General features: G+C 36.4%; 4 protein-coding genes across 6 annotated transcripts in view; 3 read left to right on the top strand and 1 right to left on the bottom strand.

Annotated features, from left to right (window-relative positions):
• The first annotated feature begins 563 nt into the window (after window positions 1-563).
• On the top strand, window positions 564-9,194 carry dbt (dihydrolipoamide branched chain transacylase E2). Its single transcript, XM_051095272.1, has 11 exons — window positions 564-684; window positions 1,208-1,328; window positions 1,416-1,491; window positions 1,568-1,749; window positions 1,821-1,948; window positions 4,216-4,474; window positions 4,604-4,770; window positions 4,846-4,923; window positions 4,998-5,189; window positions 5,285-5,356; window positions 8,222-9,194. The coding sequence occupies exons 1-11, from the start codon at window positions 634-636 to the stop codon at window positions 8,387-8,389; spliced, it is 1,494 nt and encodes a 497-aa protein (XP_050951229.1). The 5' UTR covers window positions 564-633; the 3' UTR covers window positions 8,390-9,194.
• Window positions 9,195-13,482: 4,288 nt separating this feature from the next.
• Window positions 13,483-18,351, top strand: lrrc39 (leucine rich repeat containing 39). 2 transcript variants are annotated; one of them, XM_051095262.1, is made up of 9 exons: window positions 13,483-13,728; window positions 13,889-14,041; window positions 14,511-14,616; window positions 15,869-16,025; window positions 16,113-16,249; window positions 16,540-16,685; window positions 16,802-16,954; window positions 17,920-18,062; window positions 18,204-18,351. In XM_051095262.1, the coding sequence occupies exons 2-9, from the start codon at window positions 13,914-13,916 to the stop codon at window positions 18,272-18,274; spliced, it is 1,041 nt and encodes a 346-aa protein (XP_050951219.1). In that variant the 5' UTR covers window positions 13,483-13,728; window positions 13,889-13,913; the 3' UTR covers window positions 18,275-18,351. The 2 variants fall into 2 exon arrangements, with proteins under 2 accessions (XP_050951219.1, XP_050951218.1); XM_051095261.1 differs by having other exon boundaries at window positions 13,486-13,728; window positions 13,872-14,041.
• A 131-nt stretch (window positions 18,352-18,482) lies between these two features.
• Window positions 18,483-22,590, bottom strand: trmt13 (tRNA methyltransferase 13 homolog). The gene is made up of 11 exons (XM_051095260.1): window positions 22,433-22,590; window positions 22,246-22,295; window positions 20,465-20,531; window positions 20,260-20,319; window positions 20,106-20,175; window positions 19,900-20,006; window positions 19,634-19,801; window positions 19,459-19,531; window positions 19,300-19,374; window positions 18,810-19,215; window positions 18,483-18,734 (listed from the first exon to the last, which is right to left on the bottom strand). The coding sequence occupies exons 1-11, from the start codon at window positions 22,565-22,567 to the stop codon at window positions 18,542-18,544; spliced, it is 1,404 nt and encodes a 467-aa protein (XP_050951217.1). The 5' UTR covers window positions 22,568-22,590; the 3' UTR covers window positions 18,483-18,541.
• Window positions 22,591-22,838: 248 nt separating this feature from the next.
• osbpl1a (oxysterol binding protein-like 1A) overlaps window positions 22,839-23,954 on the top strand; it is a 28,701-nt gene continuing 27,585 nt past the window's right edge. For both annotated transcript variants that reach the window (XM_051095096.1, XM_051095095.1), the window contains exon 1: window positions 22,839-23,183. The gene's annotated coding sequence lies outside the window, so the exon portion shown is untranslated. The remainder of the gene's footprint in view (window positions 23,184-23,954) is intronic.

Here is a 23,954-nt window from a genome sequence, read left to right as displayed (position 1 = left end):
GAACAGAAAGGTAGGTTAAGGAGGTTATTGTTCAATGCTATTCACGAAAAAATAAAAAATGTAGTGAAGCAAAAAAACAAACAAATTTTCTTCGGTTATTTATTTTTATTTGTGTATTTAATTATAATAATTTTTGTCATTATAAAAGAAATATAAACTATTTAATGAAGATTTTAAAAAATATTAAAATAAAATGTAAAAATAAATTAATAATAAAAAAAAAATTAAATATGAACAAAAAGTTGTGGTTAAGGAGGTTATTGTCCAATGCTATTTTCTTTGGTTATTTATTTTGTATTGTTTTAGTTAAGAATTTATGTATTTGATTAATGATAATAATAATAATATATATATATATATATATATATATATATATTGTATAATTTGTATTTATAGTTAATCATTTGTATATGTCATTAATATTAATGTTCATTATTCTTTATTGACCTACTTATTATATAAATCCTCCTATTTTTTTTTGTTCTGTTCGAAGTTTTTCTTTTTTATTACCAATATTCTATTAAAATATCACTACTGATATAATTGCCCTTGGCCAAAATACTCGCTGATTGGTCAGCGGAGCGGGGCGTGAGGGTGACGTAATTTCCGGTTACACCAAATCGCTAGGGAAAGATGGCGGCCGTCATCACTGTGCGGGCTCCATTCGCGTTTATGAGACGCCTGGTAGGTTTTCACCTTTTATTTCCCCACACATCTCACAATTGCAATGACTTCTAACATCCACGAGTGACATTTAGAGGCAGTTTAGGCGCAAACCAGCGTTTGTAAGCGATTAAAAAACTGAAGGACCAAAGGTACTAGCAGCCTGCAGCTATCAACAGCTGAAGCACTGGACATGCATGATGTGTGTGTGGATAGTTGCCAAAATGTAAACAATAAGACATTTTTTTTTAAAAAAGCAAGCATTAAAACGGTCATTTACAACGAGACAAATGTCAAAAGTATGAGACCAGTGTAAATAGTATGAGAGTAGTGTAAATGTATACATTTTATTAACGATTATTGATGATAAGTAAATAAATAAATCATTTTCAAGAGATTACTTCATGTAGTTTCACATATACAGAGATGTTTAATATTTGGAATAAAACTACTGTAGCTGATTATACACAGCAAGCAGTTATTCTCATAAATGTTGCAAAAATTAAAAATGACTTATGTTTTTGTTGTGCGTCATGTGTTTCAGGTCTCTGCTCGCCTGCACAGACATTGCTGCTCGAAGGTCCAGGCTGCTTGCTTTGTATCCCCACATCATTCGTATTCCCTCATTGCTGGACAACAGCATCGGTTCTTTCGCACAAGCTATGGTGAGTTTTATTATAAACATCTTTAGGTTTTGAATTAGTAGGATGTCTTTATAATCACTTTATGCTACTTTATGCTGCTTTATGCAGCTGCAGCAGGACCAGTTTTGCAGTTCAAGCTCTCGGATATTGGAGAGGGCATTATGGAGGTTACAGTTAAAGAATGGTATGTTTTGAGTGTCTTTTTAACACTTCCAGATGTCTTCCAGCAGAGGTCGCCATTATCTTTGTGTCATTGTCAGGTATGTGAAAGAAGGAGACAAAGTCTCTCAGTTCGACAGCATCTGTGAAGTCCAGAGTGACAAAGCATCCGTTACCATCACTAGCCGTTATGATGGAATCATTCGTAAACTCTACTATGATGTCGATTCCATCGCCCTTGTAGGAAAACCTCTCGTTGATATTGAAACCGACGCGGGTCAAGGTAAGGATTTTAAAAGAGGATTTTATAAGTGTATGATCTTTAGGCATTCAGCGTTTCATTGGCTTTTGCAGTGGAAGGTCCTCAGGAGGATGTGGTGGAGACGCCAGCCATGTCGCAAGAGGAGCACACGCACCAGGAGATCAAAGGTCACAAGACTCAGGCCACCCCTGCTGTCAGACGCTTAGCCATGGAGAACAATGTACGTTTCGGATTTGTCTTGCGCCAAAAGAAGAAAAAAAAAAAATATATACATATATAATATATGTATATATATATAACACTAGCTTCTCTATTCTTTTTGTACTCTATTCATTTGTTTTCTTTTTATTTATTATATAATTTACTAAAAAGGCCTCTAACACTAGCTTGCTCTATTCTTTTTCTATTTATTAAAAAAAAAATATGTTTATAAAAAAAAAAACTTGCTACGTTATCTTTGCATATCATTGCTCTTTTGTTGATTTTGATTGCTTCCATTATCCTCATTTGTAAGTCGCTTTGGATAAAAGCACCTGATAAATGACTAAATGTAATATATATTCTTAGTTAAACAAATTATACATTTTTTAATTTATATTTATTTTATATTTAATTTATGTGTGGATAAATATGTACAGAGAGAGAGATAGATTTATAGATTTTATATAGACTATATGTGTACATATGTAAATTAAATTATAATTATATATATATTAATAAATAAATGACAAATTAAATATAAATGTATATAATAAATGTATTTAAATTAAATATATAATTAGTTTAACTATGAATTCCATTCAGTATTATTTGGTATTTAAACATTATTATAGTATTTATTTTATATTACACAATAAATATTTAGAATTAGCTTAATGTTTTTAGTTTTGATTGTAAGTTTAGTTTAAGTTTTAGTAATTTTGTTTGTGCTGTTGTCGTTTTTAATAGTTTTGCTTTAATGCAATATATATATTTTTTTTTCTTTCTTTTTTTTCCATTTTTATTGAAATACATTCAGTGTTATTTTAGTATTTAAACATAGTATTATATATTATATAGTAAGTATTTTGAATTAGTTTTATTTTTTGATTGTAAGTTTAGTTTAAGTTTTAGTTATTTTGTTGTTAAATGTGCTGTTGTCATTTTTTTTTATTAGTTTTAGCTTTTAAAATGCTTTTATCTTTTTTTTTTTTTTCATTTATATTTTGGTTTTAGTCATTTTAGTACTTAAACTTATTTTTAAATCAACATTTCTAATTTTTAAGTTTTTACATTTAAGTTTCTCATCTAATATTTAGATTTGGTCAATTCAGCTTTATTTCAAATAACAAAAAAACTATTTGTAATATTTTTAGTTAAAAAATGTAATTGTAAAAGTAAAATATATATTATATAAAAAAACAACTTTAAAGTTCAAAAATGTCTGGATATTGGTTTTAGGTGACAGCAACGAAAGTACATCACATTACAATAGTAAAATATAATGAGTTATATAATGGATAAACATATACATTCATTTTTAAATATATTTAAAAAAAAAAAAAAAAAAGAAAAATAAATAAATCAAATCCTGAGGCAGTAAAGGATTAGTTCACTCCAGAATTAAAATTTCCTGATAATTTACTTACCCGACGTCATCCAAGATGTTCATGTCTTCTTTCTTCAGTTGAAAAAATATTAAGGTTTTTGAGAAAAGCATTCCAGGATTTTTCTCCATATAGTGGACTTCAATGGGAATCAATGGGTTGAAAGTCCAAATTGCAGTTTCAATGCAGCTTTAAAGGGCTCTACATGATCCCAGCCAAGGAATAAGGGTCTTATCTAGCAAAAAGATTTGTTATTAAAAACAATAAATAAAATTGAAACAGCAATTTGGACCTTCAACTCGTTGATCCCTATGAAAATTCACTATATGGAGAAAAATCCTGGAATGTTTTCCTTAAAAACCTTTTCTTCTTTTTGACCGAAGAAAGAAAGACACAAACATCTTAGATGACATGGGGGTGAGTAAATTATCAGGAAATTTTATTTCAGGAGTGAACTAACCCTTTAAATCAAGCCGTGCGCTACATAAATTCCCACCGAATATGTATTTCACTCAAAGCATTACGGGGTCATTGAAACTAGATTTGAAAGTTGGATGTTAGCAGGAAATCAAACAGAGCGTGGCGTCAGCAGCGGTGGGGGATTGTCTTTAGCTATTGTCATCAGGGGTCATAAACTCTTGCACAGCACTTGCAAGTTGCTAGGCAGTGCAGTACCCCCATAAATCAGGGTCATGAGATGTAGCTTGTTTCTATATAGACGGTCGTACATCCTCTTTAGAAAGCTCTAGAAAAATAGCCTCTCAGTGTCACATAGTTGGAGAAATTAGTGTCGTTGCTATAGCCACAAGTAGGGGGCAGGGTGAAGTGTGGATCTACTAAGGATATTTATGCTGTTTCTCCATAACAAAATTCACAAAAATGGTCCATTGTTTCAATGCAGATTAAATTAAGCGAAGTCGTCGGCACTGGAAAAGACGGCCGCATTCTTAAAGAAGACATCCTAAACTTCATAGCCAGACAAACGGGGGCCATCTTACCCCCAACACCCTTTGAGGAGATTCGTCCTCCTCCTCCTTCAGCCGTAGCACCTTCAACTCCAGCTGCGAAGCCCAAAGAGAAGACGACTCCACCTAGTATACCCACTCCTGCCATCCCTAAACCTGTTTTCACAGGCAAAGACCACACTGAACCCATTAAAGGTTTGTTTGCTTGCGTGTTTTTGATTCGGCCAGAATCATTACTCATCCTCATGTCGTTCCAAACCCATTAGACCTTGAAATCAAGTGTGAACAGCATGATTTTTTAATATTTTTTTTTTTTAAACAAAGGCTTTCAGAAGGCGATGGTTAGGACTATGTCCGCAGCCTTGAAGATCCCTCATTTTGGTTACAAAGATGAAGTGGATCTGAGCCAGTTGGTCCGGTTGCGCTCTGAGCTGAAAGGCCTGGCTGAGTCCCGAGGAGTGAAGCTTAGCTACATGCCGTTCTTCATCAAGGTATGAAACTGTTTTGGGCGAGGGGGAACCTCCACTTAAACCAGGTTTTGATATTAGTTTTGTCTTCTCAAACAGGCAGCGTCTCTTGGTCTCCTCCATTTTCCCATTCTCAACTCGTCTTTGGATGAAAACTGCACAAATATTACCTATAAGGTAGTGTTTCTATCTAAATAAAGCTTTTGAATTCAATTGAGGTAGGTCATTGACCATTGGTCATCTTCTTTCAGGCTGCTCATAATATTGGACTGGCGATGGACACGAGTCAAGGTCTTCTAGTTCCTAATGTCAAGAACGTACAGATGCTCAGCGTCTTTGAAATCGCAGTGGAGCTCAACCGCCTGCAGACGTTGGGAGCGGCGGGGCAGTTGGGGACCGCTGACCTCACGGGGGGAACGTTCACACTCTCAAACATTGGATCGGTAAGTTGAAAACTGCAGGATGCACCCTTAATTTAGTGCTAATTGTATAGCTACGTAGGGAAATTATGTAACCTTAAGGTTCTTGTTGTTGACAGATTGGAGGAACCTATACAAAGCCGGTTATATTGCCACCTGAGGTTGCCATTGGTGCTCTTGGGAAGATCCAGGTTTGTAAAATTTAGTGCCGAAATTCCGTTGTGCATATAATGTAGTGTGCAAGATTAGGATTAGCGCATTGCAAATGATATAAATGATTTGATATGGTATGATTTGATTTGAAATGATAATAGCCTTGTGGGCAGTGTGCCGACATCGTTGCATTATGGGTGTCCCGAGTTCAAATCCCGGCTCAGGACCTTTCCCAATCCCATCCCCCTCTCTCCCACTTTGCTTCCTGTCTCCTCAACACTGTCCTGTCAAAATAAAGGCAAAAATGACAAAAAATCTACAAAAATTTAAGATTCGCCATTGGATTTGTGTGAAATTGTTTTGTAACAGAACTTTATTTGTTGTTATCCACTGTTTGTCTATGGCTCTGTTCTAAACCATGTTGAGTTCCCTACGTAGGCAACATTTCTATTTCCATTGCCCGTTCTAATACGAAGGCTTTGAAAAAGGTTTTTTTTGTCATTTAAGATGTACATAATCCAAGATCCAAGGCAGAATGTATGTATGCTTAGCCAATCCCATAATGCATTACAACAAGGGCAGTATAAAAAAAAACAAAAAAAACCCCAAAAGGGTCGACAAAGACAATATGACGAATTTACGTAATTATTTACTCAGTAAATATGAAAGTATCCAGTGTTAGCAATAGTAATAAGATTTTATGATAAATAGTTAAAATGGTTACATTTTACAATAATGTGGTATGTTCCAATACTGGCGTACTAGTTTGTGACATCCATAAGTATACAATTTTCCATGCTAGCATTGTAATGTCCTTTCATATTTTATAGACGTTTGTGAATTGAGATTCGCCATCGGATTCATCTAAAATTGTTTTATAGCAGAACTGTTATTCACTGTTTGTCTTTTGCTCTGTTCCAAAACGTAGTGAGTTCCCTATATAGGAAACATACATACACTCACACACTTTAAAAAAGTTTTTCGTTGCCATCTAAGATGCACTTAATGTTGGCCAAGCTCGAAGGCAGAATCATATGTATGCTTAGCCAGTCCCATAATGCACTGCAGTATGATCAGTGTAAAATAACTGAAATAGTCGACAACGCTAATATAACGAATTTACATAATTATTAACTATTATTAAGAGTAGTTCAATCCAGTTAATTTTGCACAATATTTGTCTCAATCTAGTTAATGTTAGCGCATCGCAAATCATATGTCAAAAAACGAATTTCCACAGGTTTGCAAAGTGTCCATTGTTAGTAAAGATTTTACTATAAATAGCGTTACATTTTATGATAATGTATATGTTCAGATACTGATGTACTAGTTTGCGACATCCTTAAGTATGCAATTTTCCATACTAGCATTCATAACGTCTTTTCATACTTTGAAGATGTTTGCTAATTGTGATTCGCCGTTGGATTAGTTTGAAAACAAAACAGAACTCTGTTCCAAACCATAGTAAGTTCCCCATGTAGGCAACATTTTTTACCTATGTAGGAAACATACGTGCATTCTAATACAAAGGCTTTTAAAAATGTTTTTGTTGTTTGAGATATATGTAATTTTGGCTAAGATCTCGGGTAGAGCCACATATATGCTTAGCCAGTCCCATAATGCATTGCAACAAGGTCTGACAATGGTCTGACAATATGACAAATGGCAAGCCAATATGACAAATGGCAAGCCAATTAACAAATTTACGTAATTATATACTCTGTAAAATATTAGTAGGAGTAGTTCAGTCTAGTTAATGTTGGCACATCACAAATCATGTTGAATAACGAATTTCCACAGGTTTGCTAAGTATCTAGTGTTAGAAATAGCGATACGATTTTACAATAAATAGCAATAATTTTACAATAATATAGTGCATTCCGATACTGGCGTATTAGTTTGCGACATCCTTAAAAATGCAATTTTTCATACTAACATCTTTATGTAACTGAACTTTAATTTTACAAGGTTTGTCTATGGCTGTGTTCCAAAACATTGTGAGTTCCCTACATAGACAACATTATCCTATGCAGGAAACAAGCACACTCCAACATGCTTTAAAAAAAAGAATTCAGAAATCAAATTTCCACAGGTTTGCAAAGTATCCAATGTGAGCAACAGCAATAAGATTTTACAATTAGTAGTTAAAATAGTAACATTTTATGATAATGTGGTATGTTCTGATACTGGCGTACTAGTTTGCGACATCCTTAAGTATGCAATTTTCCATGCTAGCATTGTAACGTCTTTTCAAATTTTGTAGACGTTTGTGAATTGAGATTCGCCATTGAAGTCGTTTGAAATTGTTTTGTAACAGAACTTTTTTTGTTATTATACACTGTTTGTCAGTGGCTCTGTTCCAAACCATAGTGAGTTCCCTATGTAGGTAACATCCTTAACCTATGTAGGAAACATAACCGCGTTCCAATAAAAGTTTTTTGTTGTCTAAGATGTACATAATTTTGGATTGGCTAAGATCTAAGAATCATATATATGCTTAGCAAATCCCATAATGCATTGCAACTAGGTCAGTGTAAAAACCCAAAATTCCAGACAAAGCCAATGTAATGCATTTAAATAATTATTTACTCCGTAAAATATTAATGAGAGTAGTTCAATTTAGTTAGTTACAGAATATTTGTGTGCGTTATATATTTTAATGCATACTACAGTATTGCATGGTTAGCTTAGCAAGATGCTAATGCTAAACTCAGTTGGAATCAGGTGCAATTTTTATGACCCACAGAGTTGCTGCCTATATAGAACTTTCCAAATTGAGATTCTATTTCAGTTAGTATGCTTCAGTTAGTATGCTGCCTACGTAGGCACCAAGGCAGCACACTAGTTTTTAGAACGGAGCCCAATTTTTTAAATGACGTGATCTTTTTTTGCGTTCTCAACAGGTGCTGCCCCGGTTCAATCACAAAGGCGATGTAGTAAAAGCGCACATCATGAACATAAGCTGGTCCGCTGACCACCGCATCATCGACGGAGCCACCATGTGTCGTTTCTCCAACCTGTGGAGATCGTACCTGGAAAACCCTGCCTCCATGGTCCTGGATCTGAAATAGAAAGCACACTTCCTCCAAGCACATCTAGACGTGTGACTCCATATCCCGACACTAAATTTTTTTTCGTTACTGGGGCACTAAGCTATTTGAGCCATTGGTTTCCATCATGACTGAAGAACATTTCCACAAAGTCATGAAGCTAATAACTGGTGTTCTGTTGTTTTTCTTCTTAATTCTTTCCTCTTGTTGCCTTACTGACATCAGATGTTACATCTACAACGTATTGTGAATTGTTGAATGTTAGAGAATATGAACTCAATGTAGCAATATGAGAACGCACCCGTGATGTTTTTGTAAATCAACTTCCTGCATACTGTAAAATCTCCAATGGTGTTGCACAAGGGTTTTTAAAATCAGCTAGTCTGGGTTCATCTCATGAAAATGTCACCCCTCCCACCCCCTTAAAAAAAACTAATAATAAAAAAGAAATTATATTTTGTAAAAAGAATTACTATTATTATTATTATTATTATTATTATTACATCTGTGACTTTTTAAAATATTGCTATTTCTAAAAAACGACTTTTCTTGAAGCAAAATATAATTTCTTTTTTTTAATTCATGTTTTTTCATTGCTGCTTTTCGTTCCAGTCCAGTGTTTTTAAAGCACAATGGAAATGTATGTGATTTAAACTGGCTGTGGGGAATCTGTACTGATACGTCCTCTCATCTTCTCTGGTGTGATGATTCTTGTTGGAGCATAATGTTCTGCCACTCATGAATAATGGGAGTTTCCTTGAGGGATCGTTGTGTGAGTGTGTGAATTACAAAGGAAAGTGTTTTAATAAATTATACATTTCAGGAACTGTTTGTCGACTGTTATTTAAAGGGACGGTTCCCCCAAAAATGAAAATTCTGTCATTACTCACCCTCATGCCGTTCCAAACCCGTAGGACCTTTGTTCATTTTCAGAATACAAATTAAGATTTTTGATGAAATCCGAGAGCTTTCTGACCCTGCATAGACGGCAACGCAACTGACACGTTCAAGGCCCAGAAAGGTAGTAAGGACATTGTTAAAATACTCCATGTGACATCAGTGGTACAACCTTCATTTTATGAAGTTACAAAAATACTTTTTGTGCGCAAAGAAAACAAAAATGACGACTTTAACAATTTCTTCTCTTCCATGTCAGTCTCCAGAGTACCACGACGCTTTCAAATTGTTGAATAAAGTCGTTATTTTTGTTTTTTTGCTTCATAAAATCATGGTTGAACCACTGATGTCATATGGACTAGTTGCGTCAGTTGCGTTGCTGTCTATGCAGGGTCAGAAAGCTCTTGGATGTCATCAGAAATATCGTAATTTGTGTTCGGAAGATGAACAAAGGCGTTATGGGTTTGTAGCGACATGAGGGTGAGTAATTAATGACAGAATTTTAATTTTTGGGTGAACTGTCCCTTTAAATACTCCGCTGTAAGCAACACCGTTGAACTCCAGAAGCCGGAATGAGCACAGCTGGTAAATCTTATAAGATTTATGATCGTTAGACAAGTCAAACAGAGCTTCAGCAGGGGGTGGAGTTTGTCTCTCATTCTCTGCTTAGATTTTAAAGCCTGGTGCCTCCATCCCTTCAACACAAACTGAAAGGGGTTTAGCTAAGCATCTGTTGCAGAAACAACATGCAGGTAAGATTTTCTCAAATGTCTTAATAATTTAATGTAGTAGGATTAATTGTATTCTCTAGGTTTACTATAAAACTAAAACTGATCAAATAATTTCGATGTAAAGTCAATTTACACTACAAATATATAGTTTAAAGTTTTGGTACAACAAAACTGACAGGTGATGAACAATCATAACGCCGAATCCACCATTTTGTCCGACAAACAAATCAGACGGGAGAGTAGATTAACTTAAACGTGAAAAATGTGTGTATTGACGTCTTTTCGCGGTTGAAATAAAATACGTTCTAATGTTTATTCGTGTTTTTTTTCGTACTTCAAGTAAAGAAGAAAGGACGATTGGTTCGCATTTCATTATAGTGATCTGTCACGACACATTAAAGAGCCACAAAACGGTATTTATTGTTTGAATTTCTTCAAAATGACATTTTAAAGTTGAGACCTTAATTCATACCTGAAGTAGCCTGCTCTGTCTTGTCTGTCGACGTGTTGTCAGTTTCCTCTTTGCTCCGCGATGTTTTTTTCTATTGTGTGAACATGATGTGTAGCGTGAGAGCGGCATTGTTTGTAGGACATAGCAACAGTAACTAAGGGGACGTTTGTCCGACAACGTTTTCAGACAGAAAAGGTAAACTTTTATGCTAAAATTACGAGATTAAAAACATAATATTCTAAAAAAAAAAAAAGTCAAAATGCTTTGAGAATAAAGTCTAAATGTTTCGAGAATTAAATCGTAATTAAATCGTAGCAATTAAAGTTATATTATTTTGGGAGTATAGCCTGCACATGCAAATGGCCTGGATTGGAAGCACCAGGAGAAGTTGCCAGGGCATCGCAATTTATTTGAATATATGTGGGATTATTAGCAGAAATCAAACCATGTGTTATATTCGCAGACACAATATGTAAAAAACGTAAACTTTTTATGTGTTTTACCGGTTCGTTTGCATGACAGCGGCGTTTTGGGGACAAAAAAACGCACAGTTTTGAAAACAGGTTAACGCCAACGTTATAGTTTCTGTGTAAACACTCAATACGGGCAGGGTTGCCAGGTTTTTACAAAAAACCCGCCCAATTGCTACTCAAAACTAGCCCAATCGCGTTTTGAGGGGGGTCCCCCTGGGGTAAAATACATGTTTTTGGCGGGGTTCCCCTAATCAAATTTGCATTTCAAGGGGATAAATATCATGTTACTGGGGTCGAACATGAAAAACAAACCCACGGCAACAGTGTTAGCCCAATTACACGGGAAAACCACATTGTTTTTGGCAGTTTTCGTGGATATGTGTAAATGTGAATCGTTTTGAAAACGTTGCTGTGTATATGTGAACCTTTAACAACGCAAGGGAAAAACTTCAGTTTTTGACTACATCGTTGTCGTGTAAACGTTTTCAAATTGGGTCAAATTGAATTAGTGGAAAAACCTTGATTTAATCTGAATAAATGGATCAATTTACAAAAATAATACATACTATATATTAAATATAGTATGTACAAAAAGTAGTACAAAAGTCATGATTGTAACAATTGCAATTATCTATTTACATAAGAAAGGGGAGAAACATTGGAAGGGACACCAAGAGAAAAGCAAAACCACCATAAGATGGAAAATACCCAAGGAAGACCCTCAAAGAAAGAGCAGCACATCATCACAGATCCCCATCCCAAGGAGATGCACCTCAACCTGGACCACTAAGACGGAACCAAGAGGCCAGAGGTTCCCATCAAACAGAGACGAGGAGCTCATCCACTACCAGACCATCCCAGAAAGGCGCTTCTCCACTGAACGAGCTTGTGAAATAATCAAACAAATTGTTGATAAACGACTCGAGGCTGTCGAGTACAGCTGCTCGTGCTCCGTTATCTCCAAGGAACTGTCTGACTCCATTAAAACGGCTGTGAAGAAGCTGCTTTACGATCGATATAAGCTGGTCTGTTATGTGGCCATCGGCCAACTGAAGGATTCAGTGGTGAACTGCTCCAGTAGAGCCATCTGGAGTCCAACTTCAGACACATTCACTGAATATATTTATAAAAACAGATCCTTATTTGCAGTTTGCATCTTGTTTGCAGTGTATAAAGAGTAACGTAACTGATCTACTGGAATTAAAAGGATAGTTCACCCAAAAACCCTCATGTTGTTCCAAACCCGTTAGACCTTCGTTCATCTTTGGAACACAAATGAAGATATTTTTGATGAAATCAGAGAGCTTTTTGACCTTGCATAAACAGCAATGCAACTGATACAATCAAGGTCCAGAAAGGTAATATGAACATTGATAAAATAGTTCATGTGACATCAGTGGTTCAGCCGTAATGTTATGAAGCTACAAGAATAATTTTTGTAATAATTTTGTAATAATCTCTTCAATGTAAGTCTTTGAAGTGTGGTCACAGTTAACGACGAAATATACATTTTTGGGTGAACTATCCCTTTAAAATACAAGTAAAATTAAAGTATAATGAAGTACAATTTTATGTAAGTCGACAGTATGCACAGTAAAGTAGGCTATGCTATGACAGCATTTTAGTGCCGTTAAAAAAATATACATCTAAAATTACGAGATTAAAGACATAATATTCTGATAATAAAATTAAAATGCTTTGAGAATAAAGTTGAAATGTTTCGAGGATTAATTTGTAGCAATTAAAGTTATATTATTTTGGGAGTATAGCCTGCACATGCAAATGGCCTGGATTGGAAGCACCGGGAGAAGTTGCCAGGGCATCGCAATTTATTTGAATATATGTGGGATTATTAGCAGAAATCAAACCATGTGTTATACTCACATGGACAATATGCTTTGAGATAATATTTGACATCTTTGATTGCATCCATTGTGCCTATTTGTAGTCCACTAGCCACCCAATAATAGCAATAAGCTTTGTGCTTTTGGTACTGTTAATATAAAACAAAGTCTCAGCTTTCAATCTCATAATTGCTACGAATTAATTCTCATAATTTTGACTTTATTCTCAAAATTTTGACTTTATTGTTGAAATATTTCATCTTTATTCTTGAGATATTACAACTTTAATCTCGTAATCTTAGAATGTTTTAAATGTGGCACTAAAACGCTGTCGCACTATGCATTTGTGCAGTTGTGTATAATAAACACTTAAAATACAATTTCAGTCTTTCTCTACTTGAGAATTGTTTTATTCAGTGTTATTTGCTGTTTCTTTGTAATTAATTGTCAAATTTACCAGCCACTTCTGAGTGAAAATTGTTTGTACACCATCTTTTTTTATTCAGTGTATAATATTAAAAATGTCCTACTAGAGCAGCAGCCACAGATATATATATATATATATATATATAACAGCAACGTTTTGAAATGGTCCTAAGTTTCATTGTTAATCAAGTTGATGTCGTTCTATTCTTAAATGCACGTCTGGTGTGGTAAAGTATGCAAAAGTGGACAGCTGCTCTTGTGCCAGCTTTAACATGTGACCACACTATTCAGTGTTGTCTCAGGTTAAATATAGACATTGGCCAGAGTTGCGCTTCAAGAGGGAAAACCTGTGACAAACACTGAGCGGATAATTACTTCAAAGCCTATTCTTTCAACACAGATCGCACATATTGGAGCTGTCAGAGGAATTATACCATTGGTGCAGTATTGGTGACTAATTGTCTGCATATCAAATGGGAGCTAACCTGGTAAAAACATGGTACAAGTGCTGGAAGGACAATATGACCCAATGAGAGTGGTAAGCACAAGCCAATTCGAACTTTCTCAGAGTTTCTTTAATGTCAATCACAGCTTATGATATACATGGTACTACCAAAAACCAAAAACAACATGCAGCACATGCATTTTTGTAGCTGGTAAATGTCTTATCTGCTGCCTTAGCATACTCTGTGTGTAAGGTGATATTTGGGGCTCTGTATCATCATGACGGGGGTCACGGTGTGCTGTGGGACAGTAAACTCTATCAAGGCTCTGTGGGAAACCAGAATAAAGAAAACCAAAGATGAACTTAAGAAGGAGAAAGAGCAGAAAGACAGGAGAGCAGTGGGTAGGTACGTCCATTACTATCATGTATCCCACGGGAAGCATAATGGTTCTTAACTGGTGGCGTGACCTAAAAAAGGGTTGCAGGTCTCTGAGTGCAAAATACTAACCATAAAATCATGATAGCAAATACTTTTCAATATCAAAGGTCAAAAGTCCACTCAAACTCTATGATTAATCTGAAGCTACTCAATTTGGCAAATGCCAATGTGGAAAGTTGTTTGACATGACCCTATCCCTTAAAAATAATTAACTAAACTATGCAAGGTAAAAGAAGATGCAAACCGTTCTACATCAGATGTTATATTTTGGGTTTGGTACCATGTTGGGTCATCACTTGATGTCCAATGTAAAATCTGGAACCTAAAGAACAACCAGTTGAGAATCACTTCAGACTGTGCTTTTGTCTATCTGAAACCTTCACTAATGGATTTAGTATAAAGAAAGTTTTTGAATAGTTCAAAATCTTTGGCGTAGGTTGACAGGTGCCTGGGAGGATCGTATCACTTTGGCCAAGCTAAAGGAAAAAATTGTGACAGAGGAGGGACGCGTCATCCTGCGGATTGAAAAGGAGGAGTGGAAGGTAAAGCATTTCGAGATTTGTACTTCCTGAATTTGAGGTCACTTTCAAAAACAATGCTTTCATCTAGAGAGGAAGGAGCTTGATTGATGCTATAGTGTGAATACAGGTCTTGTCCCATATGGGGACAGTTGAATCGGGGCAGTGAATGCGCCCAAGTCACCTACACTTGGCACAGGTGTCCAATCCTGCTCCTGGAGGGCCACATTTCTGCAGAATTTATCTTCTAAAGGTACCTTGACTAGTTGTTTCAGGTCTTTAATTAAAGTTAAGCTAAACTTTGAAGGAAGGTGGTCCTCCAGGGCCAGAACCAGACGCCCCTGCCATAGGGTGTCCTATTTGTCATTTTAGGTGCATGAGCACCCTCAGTATATCATTTTTCTGAGCCCACGCTGGTGCAGATTTTTATCTAACATCTGAAAAAGTAAAGTGTACCTGCATGGACTAAGGCTGAGGTGTCCAATCCTGCTCCCAGAGGGTCAACAATCTGCAGAGTTTAGCTCCAACCAGCTCCAACACACCTACCTGGAAGTTCCTAATCCAGGGGTCTCCAAACTTGCTTCTGGAAGGCCAGACACCAGCCCTCCAGGACCAAGTTTAAAGACCCCTAACCTAGTTAATCTGAAGACCTTGATTAGCTGGTTCAGGTGTGTTTAATTAGGGTTGAAGCTAAACTATGCAGGACATTGACCCTCCAGGAACAGTGTTGGACACCCCTGGGGTGCTTCTCATTTCTTATTTGTGCATCCTTGTTTTCTGTCCTCGTGTCTTAGTTCCAGCCCCTTAGGATGCAAATGGAAGGATACACTTGTGTGTCCTAGCTCATGACTCCTCAGGAAGCTTCTTCGCTTCTTGTTCCTCACCTCCTCTTGGTGCAAATAGAGAATTGAGATGCCCTTCAAGATGACTGAGTTTTATCAGTTTTCAGGTCACAGGCTGGAAGACAGAGGAGCAAGGAAACAAGGGAGCATTCATTTCAGTATTGAGAAGCACCCCTGGACTAAGGATATAGCTTGGGGCAGGACTTAAAGCAAAGTTGTCCAATCCTGCTTCTGGAGTCCTTGCAAAGTTTAGCTTTAACCTGCTCCAACACACCTGCCTGGGTATTTAAAGTCATCTTGAAGAGGTGGTTCAGTGTGTTTCATGGAGGTTGGAGCTAAACTCTGCAGAAAGGTGGCCCTTCAGGAGCAAGATTGGCCACCCCTTACTTTTAAAAGAAAAGGAGTTTTGTTTCTACTGTTTGCATTTTTTGCAGACTCTTCCTCCAGCTCTGGTCCAATTCTCCCAGATCCAAGAATGGCAATTACACCGCATAGGACTTCAAAGGATCCCACGGTTCATCTCAAGCTTTGATAGTCTCATAGTCTTGGACTTGTCTCGCAATTCAGTCACAGAAATTCCCAAAGAGATTGGTAAGTAAAAAAACAATGGCATCACCTCTACAAACCTTGACTTTCTTTAGCCAAAGTAACTTTTAGATATGCTCTTATAACAAACAGGCAAACTAACTCGGTTACGAGAGCTGTTGTTGAGTTATAACAAAGTAAGCCAAGTACCAGAAGAACTTGGTTGTTGTGAAAATCTGGAGAAACTGGAACTTGCAATGAACCAAGATCTGGATGAGCTGCCTACTCAGGTATCAATAACCCTGAACGCCTATATCAGGGGTTTCCAAACTTGGTCCTGGAGTCCTGCAGAGTTTAGCTTCAACTTGCCTCAGCACACCTACCTGGAAGTGTCTAGCATGCCTAGTAAGACCTTGATTAGCTGATTCAGGTTTGCTTAATTAGGGTTGGAACTAAACTCTGCAAGACAGTGGCCCTCCAGGACACCTTTGGACACCTCTAGCCTATATTCACAACAAATTACGTTTTATAACTCTATATATGCCTACCGCCTGTGCTTGCTTTGATCTAATTTCCTTAGCTTACCAATCTAAAGAAGCTGTATCACTTGGACCTCTCCATGAACCAATTCACCACCATTCCAGATTGTGTGGTCAATCTTCCTTCTCTAGAGTGGCTAGACATGGGCAGCAACAGGTTGGAAAGTTTGCCAGAAGATATTCACAGGTAAAACACTAAACTACGAGCAACTTCAGATCTTTTTTTTTTTTTGCCAATGTACTACTAATAGAACCAAGATTTTGTAATAAATCCTATTACCTTTACATCCCAATTTAATCTAGAATGGAGAAACTTCACACCCTGTGGCTCCCAAGAAATGAACTCGAGTATCTGCCAGACAATATCAGTCGCATGCAAAGTCTGGACACGCTAGTTCTGAGCAAAAATAAACTACGAGACATTCCTCCACTTATGGAGGGCATGAGTAATCTTAGGTAAGCACCACTGTGTTCAATTTGTAGAGCATCACTGGGGACCACCAAAAAGTTTCATGAAAGCAAAAAAAAATGATTCTATAGCAGGGGTGTCCAAATTTGATTCTGGAGGACCACTGTCCCACAGAGTTTAACTCCAACTTGCCTCAGCACACCTGCCTGAAAGTTTCTAGCATGCCTAGTTAGACTTCGATTAGCTGGTTCAGGTGTTTAACTAGGGTTGGAGCTAAACTCTGCAGGACAGTGGCCCTCAAGTACCTCTTTTCCACCAAGGCTGTTCAAGTGTTGGTTCGGAGACGGAGCCTAGTTTCAAATTGGTTCTTCGTCTTTCGACACCCAAAGAACTGGCTCAGAACCAGGAAACGTGGTTCATAAGTAGCACCAAAACATAGCTGGTCTAGAAGTAAAGATCACTTGCGTCAGAGGCTGGGGCGGGCTTACCATGACCAACAAGACAAACAGAAACTTTTGACCAGGCTTTTTTTGAAATAGTAGTTAAACATGAACACGTTGGATTTGCATCTTTGGATACTGATGTAGGTTTGCAAAGCCATTGTTGATGTCAGGCTTGTTCGGGATGTGTTGGCGCTGCGCTGATGCATCTCGAGCAACCCTGGTGTGTTTGTGTTTGGCATTGCTGCGCTAGCATAAGACCTGGCCCTGTGGTGGCTCTCCAGGATGTGGAAAAGCAAACCAGTTCTTAAAGGGCTCGCCAGTCGAACCAACTCCAACCCGGCAGTAGCACAAGCTCTGAAGTAGTACCCGGTTCTTGCTAGTGGAAAAGGGACCAAGGACAGAGTTTGGACACCCATTCTATAGGAAAGCCTGGAACTAACCTATTTCACGCTAGTATGCGAATGCACTTGCTAATGGTTAGAGTTGCAAAGCATTAGTGATGCTTTCGAGTCTACGTTCTTGTGCATTTTACAAACGATTACGATCACTAAACTTAATATGCTCTACAGGTTTGTGAATTTCCGAGACAATCCTTTGACTTATGATGTGATGCTTCCTGATTTAAAAGAGGATGTAGACGAAGAAGAGAACGACAGGGAGATGTTTGGTCGTGACTTCATGCACTTCTACATCCAAGAGGCCCGGAAAAGAGGTTATGCCGTACTCAATATGTATTGTGTGCAAAACTGGTAGCAGGACTTTATTCTAAAATGTTGCATAAATAAAACAGCCAAGAAATTAATGTCTTGAAAGACTCTTAATGACCAACTTTTGCGTTAAATGTCTCTTGCAGGATCCCAAACTTTCACATCAGTGCTAAATGTGACGTTGGATGGCGTGTCCGAGACAGCATCGTCTTTGTGACTTGCATGTTGGCTTCTGTCTGCTTGTCCGCCTTCAGACTTGATCTTCTGGTTCATCATGTCAAGTTTTGTGAAGAGCACTTCTCGTCTTTTAAATGTCTTGTCGCCTATGCTGTTTGTTCGAGTGACTTCTTCTGCTAGTTTGTCAAAAATAATGTTTGTGGATAAGCTAATATATAAAAAAAAATCCATAAACATTGATCAAATAAAATGAAGCATATGTGTCCTGCACTTGTGCTTGTTTGTCTTGTTTGTTTTAAGAAGGCTGTTAAGATGCATCTCTGTTTTGATCAGCTGTGGGAACGGCAGTTAGTAACACATTCTCCAATGAAACGTCTCTGCTTGTGTAGTATTTCAGGCTGGTTTCAAAGCCTTTTTGCTGGAGATAATGCAACCTTCCATGGTCAATCAGACGTTTACAAAGCCGTCCGATCTGTTCCCGATCTTCAACTGACATCAAACTGCAAGAAAGAACATTTACGAATGAGATCAAGATCTTAATCCAATTTGTATTGATCGATCATCAGAAAACTCACCCATTGAGGGTATCTGGTAAAGCTTCCTCGCTCATCTCATGTTCTTCCTCTTCATCCGTTTTATGTTCACTTGGTTTTTCGGCTGTCTTGGAGCCAAATTTTCTCATCCCGCAAGTGGCCCAGCTTGACATGCGCTGAAAGGCAGAAAACTCTTCTGGTCCAAGACCTCTTTGCCTGAAGAACTCTTTTCCCACATAGTGCCTCCAATCGCAACGGTGGTGGCAGCAAAGAGCGATGGCCAGTCCTGACACTATGAGCTTTTCCCCAGCTTCCCTGCCTTCGGTTAAGGGAACAGGCTTAATATCATCATCAGCACACTCATTCTGTTGGAGCTTCACACGCTTTGTTGGAGGTTCATCATCCTCGTTGGAGCAGTTGTGCTCGAATAAACACCGAAGGGCCAGATCTGTGGAGATAAGTTGATACTACATCAATCTTGGTGTGCTGATACCATAACGATGTTCATGAACTTCATTAAATTCTTGTCTACCGGTTGCTGCACCACAAAGGTGCTTCCCAACACCAATAACAGGAAGTCCTTTTTCTCTCAGGAGAGGAACCTTACCTGAAAAGTACAAAAAAGAAATGTTTATGAGATGATCAAGTTGCCTTAGAAGACCACTGGGACTAGTTTAAGAAGCTAACTCACGTAAATCAAGGTGTTGAATATCAACCTGAAGCCTATCAAAAGTCGAGTCTGCATTTTTGTGCTTGCCATCTACCTTAAAAACATAAAATTGAAATGTAAGCTTATTTTCAAGTAGAAAGAATATTATTTTCTCTGACCTTGAGGAAAGAATAGCTTCATGTGAATGACACCACACCTTAAAGCGAGTACTGGACCTTTCCACAAGTAAAAAATGGACATTTTTAGCTGCTTTAAGAGCGATGTGAATCCAATGAGACAGTTTTCCTTTTCCTGCCCCAAACTCTATGTAGCACCTGTTTGGGCTGAGCAGTTCCAAAACCTCCATGTTTCCAAGAATTGAAGCCTGTGAAACAAGGTATAATGAACATTTCTTAAAAAATAGGGATAACACAGACTATACATACAGAGTATGTGTGGTTTAGCAGTTCTAGAGTGCTTTACTTGTTGCTTGAGGTGTTTAAAGGCAGAATCTCCATTCTTTGGGTCATTTAAAGGCTCATGTAGAGCAGAATGTGAGAGTGTGTTTTCAACAAGTTTGGTATTCAGTCCTGAGGAAACAGGTAAACATATAAGAATCCCTTATAATTACATAAAACAATGACATAAACCAGATTTGTCAGGTGATAAAACAAGTCACAGCTGCATACCTTTCAATGCAGCTTTGAGTTTTACAATCAGCTCATCCAGTTCCTCTTTAGATCGTTCAGCGATGGTTATCTGCATTGATGCATCATTATTAAGCACATATCTATTCTTTAAAGCCATGAAACTTACACATGCTCTCATAAGCAATACAGTCACCTCCTCTATGGTTTCATCTTCACTTCCAGAACCTGCATTGATGTCCTTCACATAATAAATCTGATAAAAACAAATCAAACAGAGCAGTCATTTGCACAAGCATTGCGTAATGCCACATTTTATTTTTCTAATGCTGTAGAAAAACATTGTTTAAAAAAATAATGTACTTTTGAGAAATAGGATAGGTGGAGTTATTTATACATACAGGTTTTGGTTTCTCCTTAGAGTTACATTTCTTCAGGTGTTTAGCCAGATTATCTTCAAATACAGTGCTGTTTAAAAAAGGAGAGAAGATTTTTAAATATAACAATATAAAAGTCTGTCACTGACACATGAGAATCTACTTATACATTTTAGGAATAATCAAAATTTTAAACAGAAATCAGAGATGATCACTAATGTTCTTAACAAATGTACAATTTCATTTGATTTTCTCTTTAAGATGCAGTCTGAGATTTCTCTCAGACTGCATCTTAATATTTCATATTGACTATATATATATATATATATATATATATATATATATATATGTGTATATATATATATATATATATATATATATATATATATATATATATATGCCTTTTTGAGGTTTCAAATATGTTTTTAAAGAAAAATAATTTTAAATATATAGAGGGTTTTCACGTTGCGTCATCAGTCGGCCATATTGGTGGCACAGAACGTAAACAATGCCACTGAACCGAACAAAACTCGCATATTTTGCTGCTGAAAATGGTAAATTATTGTCATGTTTTGCGCTGTACTAATTGGTTAGACCGGGAAAAACATTTAAAGTACTATAATTGTGAAAAGTAATAACAAATCAAGAAGAAGAGTGCAAAAAAAAACTCTCTGAGGAATAAAAAGCGTTTGTGCTTGACCAAACTGAACCAGGATTTCCAGGGCAAGAATCTTGACAACATTTGTGTTTGTCTTTTAAATGTCTTGGATCACAAAAACAGTCATAAGGGTCAGTTTTTCAAAATTGAGATTTATACATTATCTGAAAGCTGAATAAATAAGCTTTTCATTGATGTTTGGTTTGTTAGGATAGGACAATATTTGGTCGAGATACAACTATTTGGAAATCTGAGGGTGCAAAAATATCAAAATATTGAGAAAATTGCCTTTAAAGTTGTCCAAAATAAAGTTCTTAACAATGTATATTAGTAATCAAAAATTAAGTTTTCATATATTTACAGTACAAACTTTACAAAATATCTTCATGAAACATGATCTTTACTTAATTTACTAATGATTTTTGCCATAAAAGAAAAATCAATAATGACCCATACAATGTATTTTTGGCTACTTACTACTGGTTTTGTGGTCCAGGGTCACATATTAGGCTAATATCGTAATTAATACTGCCTGTACGTATCTTTACCAGCTATTAACTTTAGTTTGTTAAAATATTGCGCCCTTTCCTGCTTACTAAGTTCTTCTGTATATGATTTAGCAGCTTCCACACATTGTTTCCATGGTTTAGACAGCACAAATTAGCAGAACAACATATTCAGTACTAAATTAACCATGCAATCCATGCTGTTGTTTACATCCGAGTATAGCAGATACGGCTGTGCATTCAGGTAACCGAACAAACTGTAAGTGCAAACCCTTTATATAAGAAGAACACAGAAGTTATTTTTAAAATAAGTCTATTTAGGTTTCAGATATGTCTTTAATGTAAAATAATTGCTTGTATTTATATCAAAGTCCTTAAAAAGCAACATACGGCTGTTTAGTCAAAACTTATATTTTCTAAGGCAGTTTAACTGATGTATCTTTTGACACCAGTCATACTTCATTCATTTACTTCTAGATTTGTACATTTTCATATTATTTCATTTATTAAAAAATACCGTTCCAGATATAACATTTCAGTATGCAAAAATCTATAATCATTTATTTGATTCAAATGGACTGAACTACTTTTAAACACTGCAGAAACTTTCTCAAAACTTGTTAGAAGAATGAGCATCTTACTGTTTGGGGTCCAAAGGACAGGGTATGCGTTTTTTCTCACTCTCTTCACCCTGTATGGAAATTACATCAAAGTTTGAGTAAACAGTAACTCATCTGATCAATAATATTAATAATGGAAAGGTAAGTAATGGTGCATCCACTCAGAGCAGCATAACATTGACACTATAACGCATTTTCATTCACATACAGCATTTGCATGTTCCCCACAAAAGGTTTTCCCACTTCCAACAATCATTTTACAATATCGTTTCTTTTTTGCTACATAAAAAGCACATCTTCCAGGTAAAGGCGCTGACACGCCGTCTGCTACAGAGCCCTCCATGCTGATGACGCAACTGACTCACTTCCTCAAGACATTTCAAAACAAGAGCCATTAACAACACAGATGAGAAAACGTATAAACAAACTATTAATTAATTTATTGTTTGTTTGTCCGAATAATCTTATAGCTGTAAAATAATAGCTGTTCTAAAATATATTATTATGTTAATTGTTTTATTGTTATTATATTTTTTTATTAAGTGGTTGTAGTAGTAGTAGTAGTAGTAGAAATTCACTTTTATCGTGGCTGTTTACTGCCATCGAAACCGGAAGTGCATCGTCATCACTCGCGTTGTCAGTCAGCTGTTTATTTACATATTGCCGTATGACTAGTTTGTGTTTGCACGCGCACAATCTGCGTGTAGTTGCACAACATATTGTAAGATGTTAGCTGAAGATGCTCGTGAAGAACTTTGTACTATCAGCAAACACTCACATGTGTGAGTTTCACAAACAGGAAGAGTGCATCACATGCTCTGACTGCCAAATCTATGATAAAGCACAATTTATGGAAATCGTTTTAATGAATTCATGTATGTTTTTAATGCGGAGTGACTCTGGATCAAGGATGATAGCGCATCTTGAACCTCAAGTCATGCTTTAACTTTTAAAAACAGGCAAGTCTTCTTTATATTTCTGCTTTTTAAATTAGAACTTGTGCAAATATAGTTGCATTTAAGTTTTTTTAATATAGAAGTTATGTTTGACATAACTTAAGACGTTTAGAGCGATGTGTCTGGATTATCTGACATTTACACTGTACACTATATATTTACACTATATATAATTTATATTTATTATTCCTGCATTGTATGTTTTAATTTTGACTGCAGCTCATGACCGAATCTCCCCTAATTATTAAGTGAAACAACAACAACAACAACAACAACAACAACAACAAAAACACACATCCTGATGGAGATCTCTCTTCTAATGAAAATTAACTAAACGATTCAATGTATGGAAACTATCTTAGATACTTTGTAGAAGAATTACCTACTTTTATCGATTTTTGTCTCATAAAGTTAGTACTTCGACAGATATGAAGCAATCAGATAAAGACAGGTTGAACAAGTTGAACAATCCTGGTGATGTTTTGCTCAGACAAGTTTGTATCCAGTCTTGAGAGGTCTACAAAGTCACATGACAGTCAACTTTACTTTGTTTTTTACTGTGGTACGATACGAGTTTATCTGTCATAAGCTCATTTACAACCGTTATATACAAATAAAAACACCGCGCTTTCAAAACTTTGGTGGTTTAACTAGTTTTTTCAGGAAATGATTGACAGTTCACTCAGCTGTTGGAATTTGATGCATTCAATTGATAATGTACTAACAGTATTTTTTCATTCAGTTAAGTAGTGGTTTAGATTTAGTTTGGCTGTT

Source organism: Labeo rohita, chromosome 22 (assembly GCF_022985175.1).
Source record: "Labeo rohita strain BAU-BD-2019 chromosome 22, IGBB_LRoh.1.0, whole genome shotgun sequence".
Taxonomy (NCBI): domain Eukaryota; kingdom Metazoa; phylum Chordata; class Actinopteri; order Cypriniformes; family Cyprinidae; genus Labeo; species Labeo rohita.
This window is presented reverse-complemented; position numbering and strand designations above follow the sequence as displayed.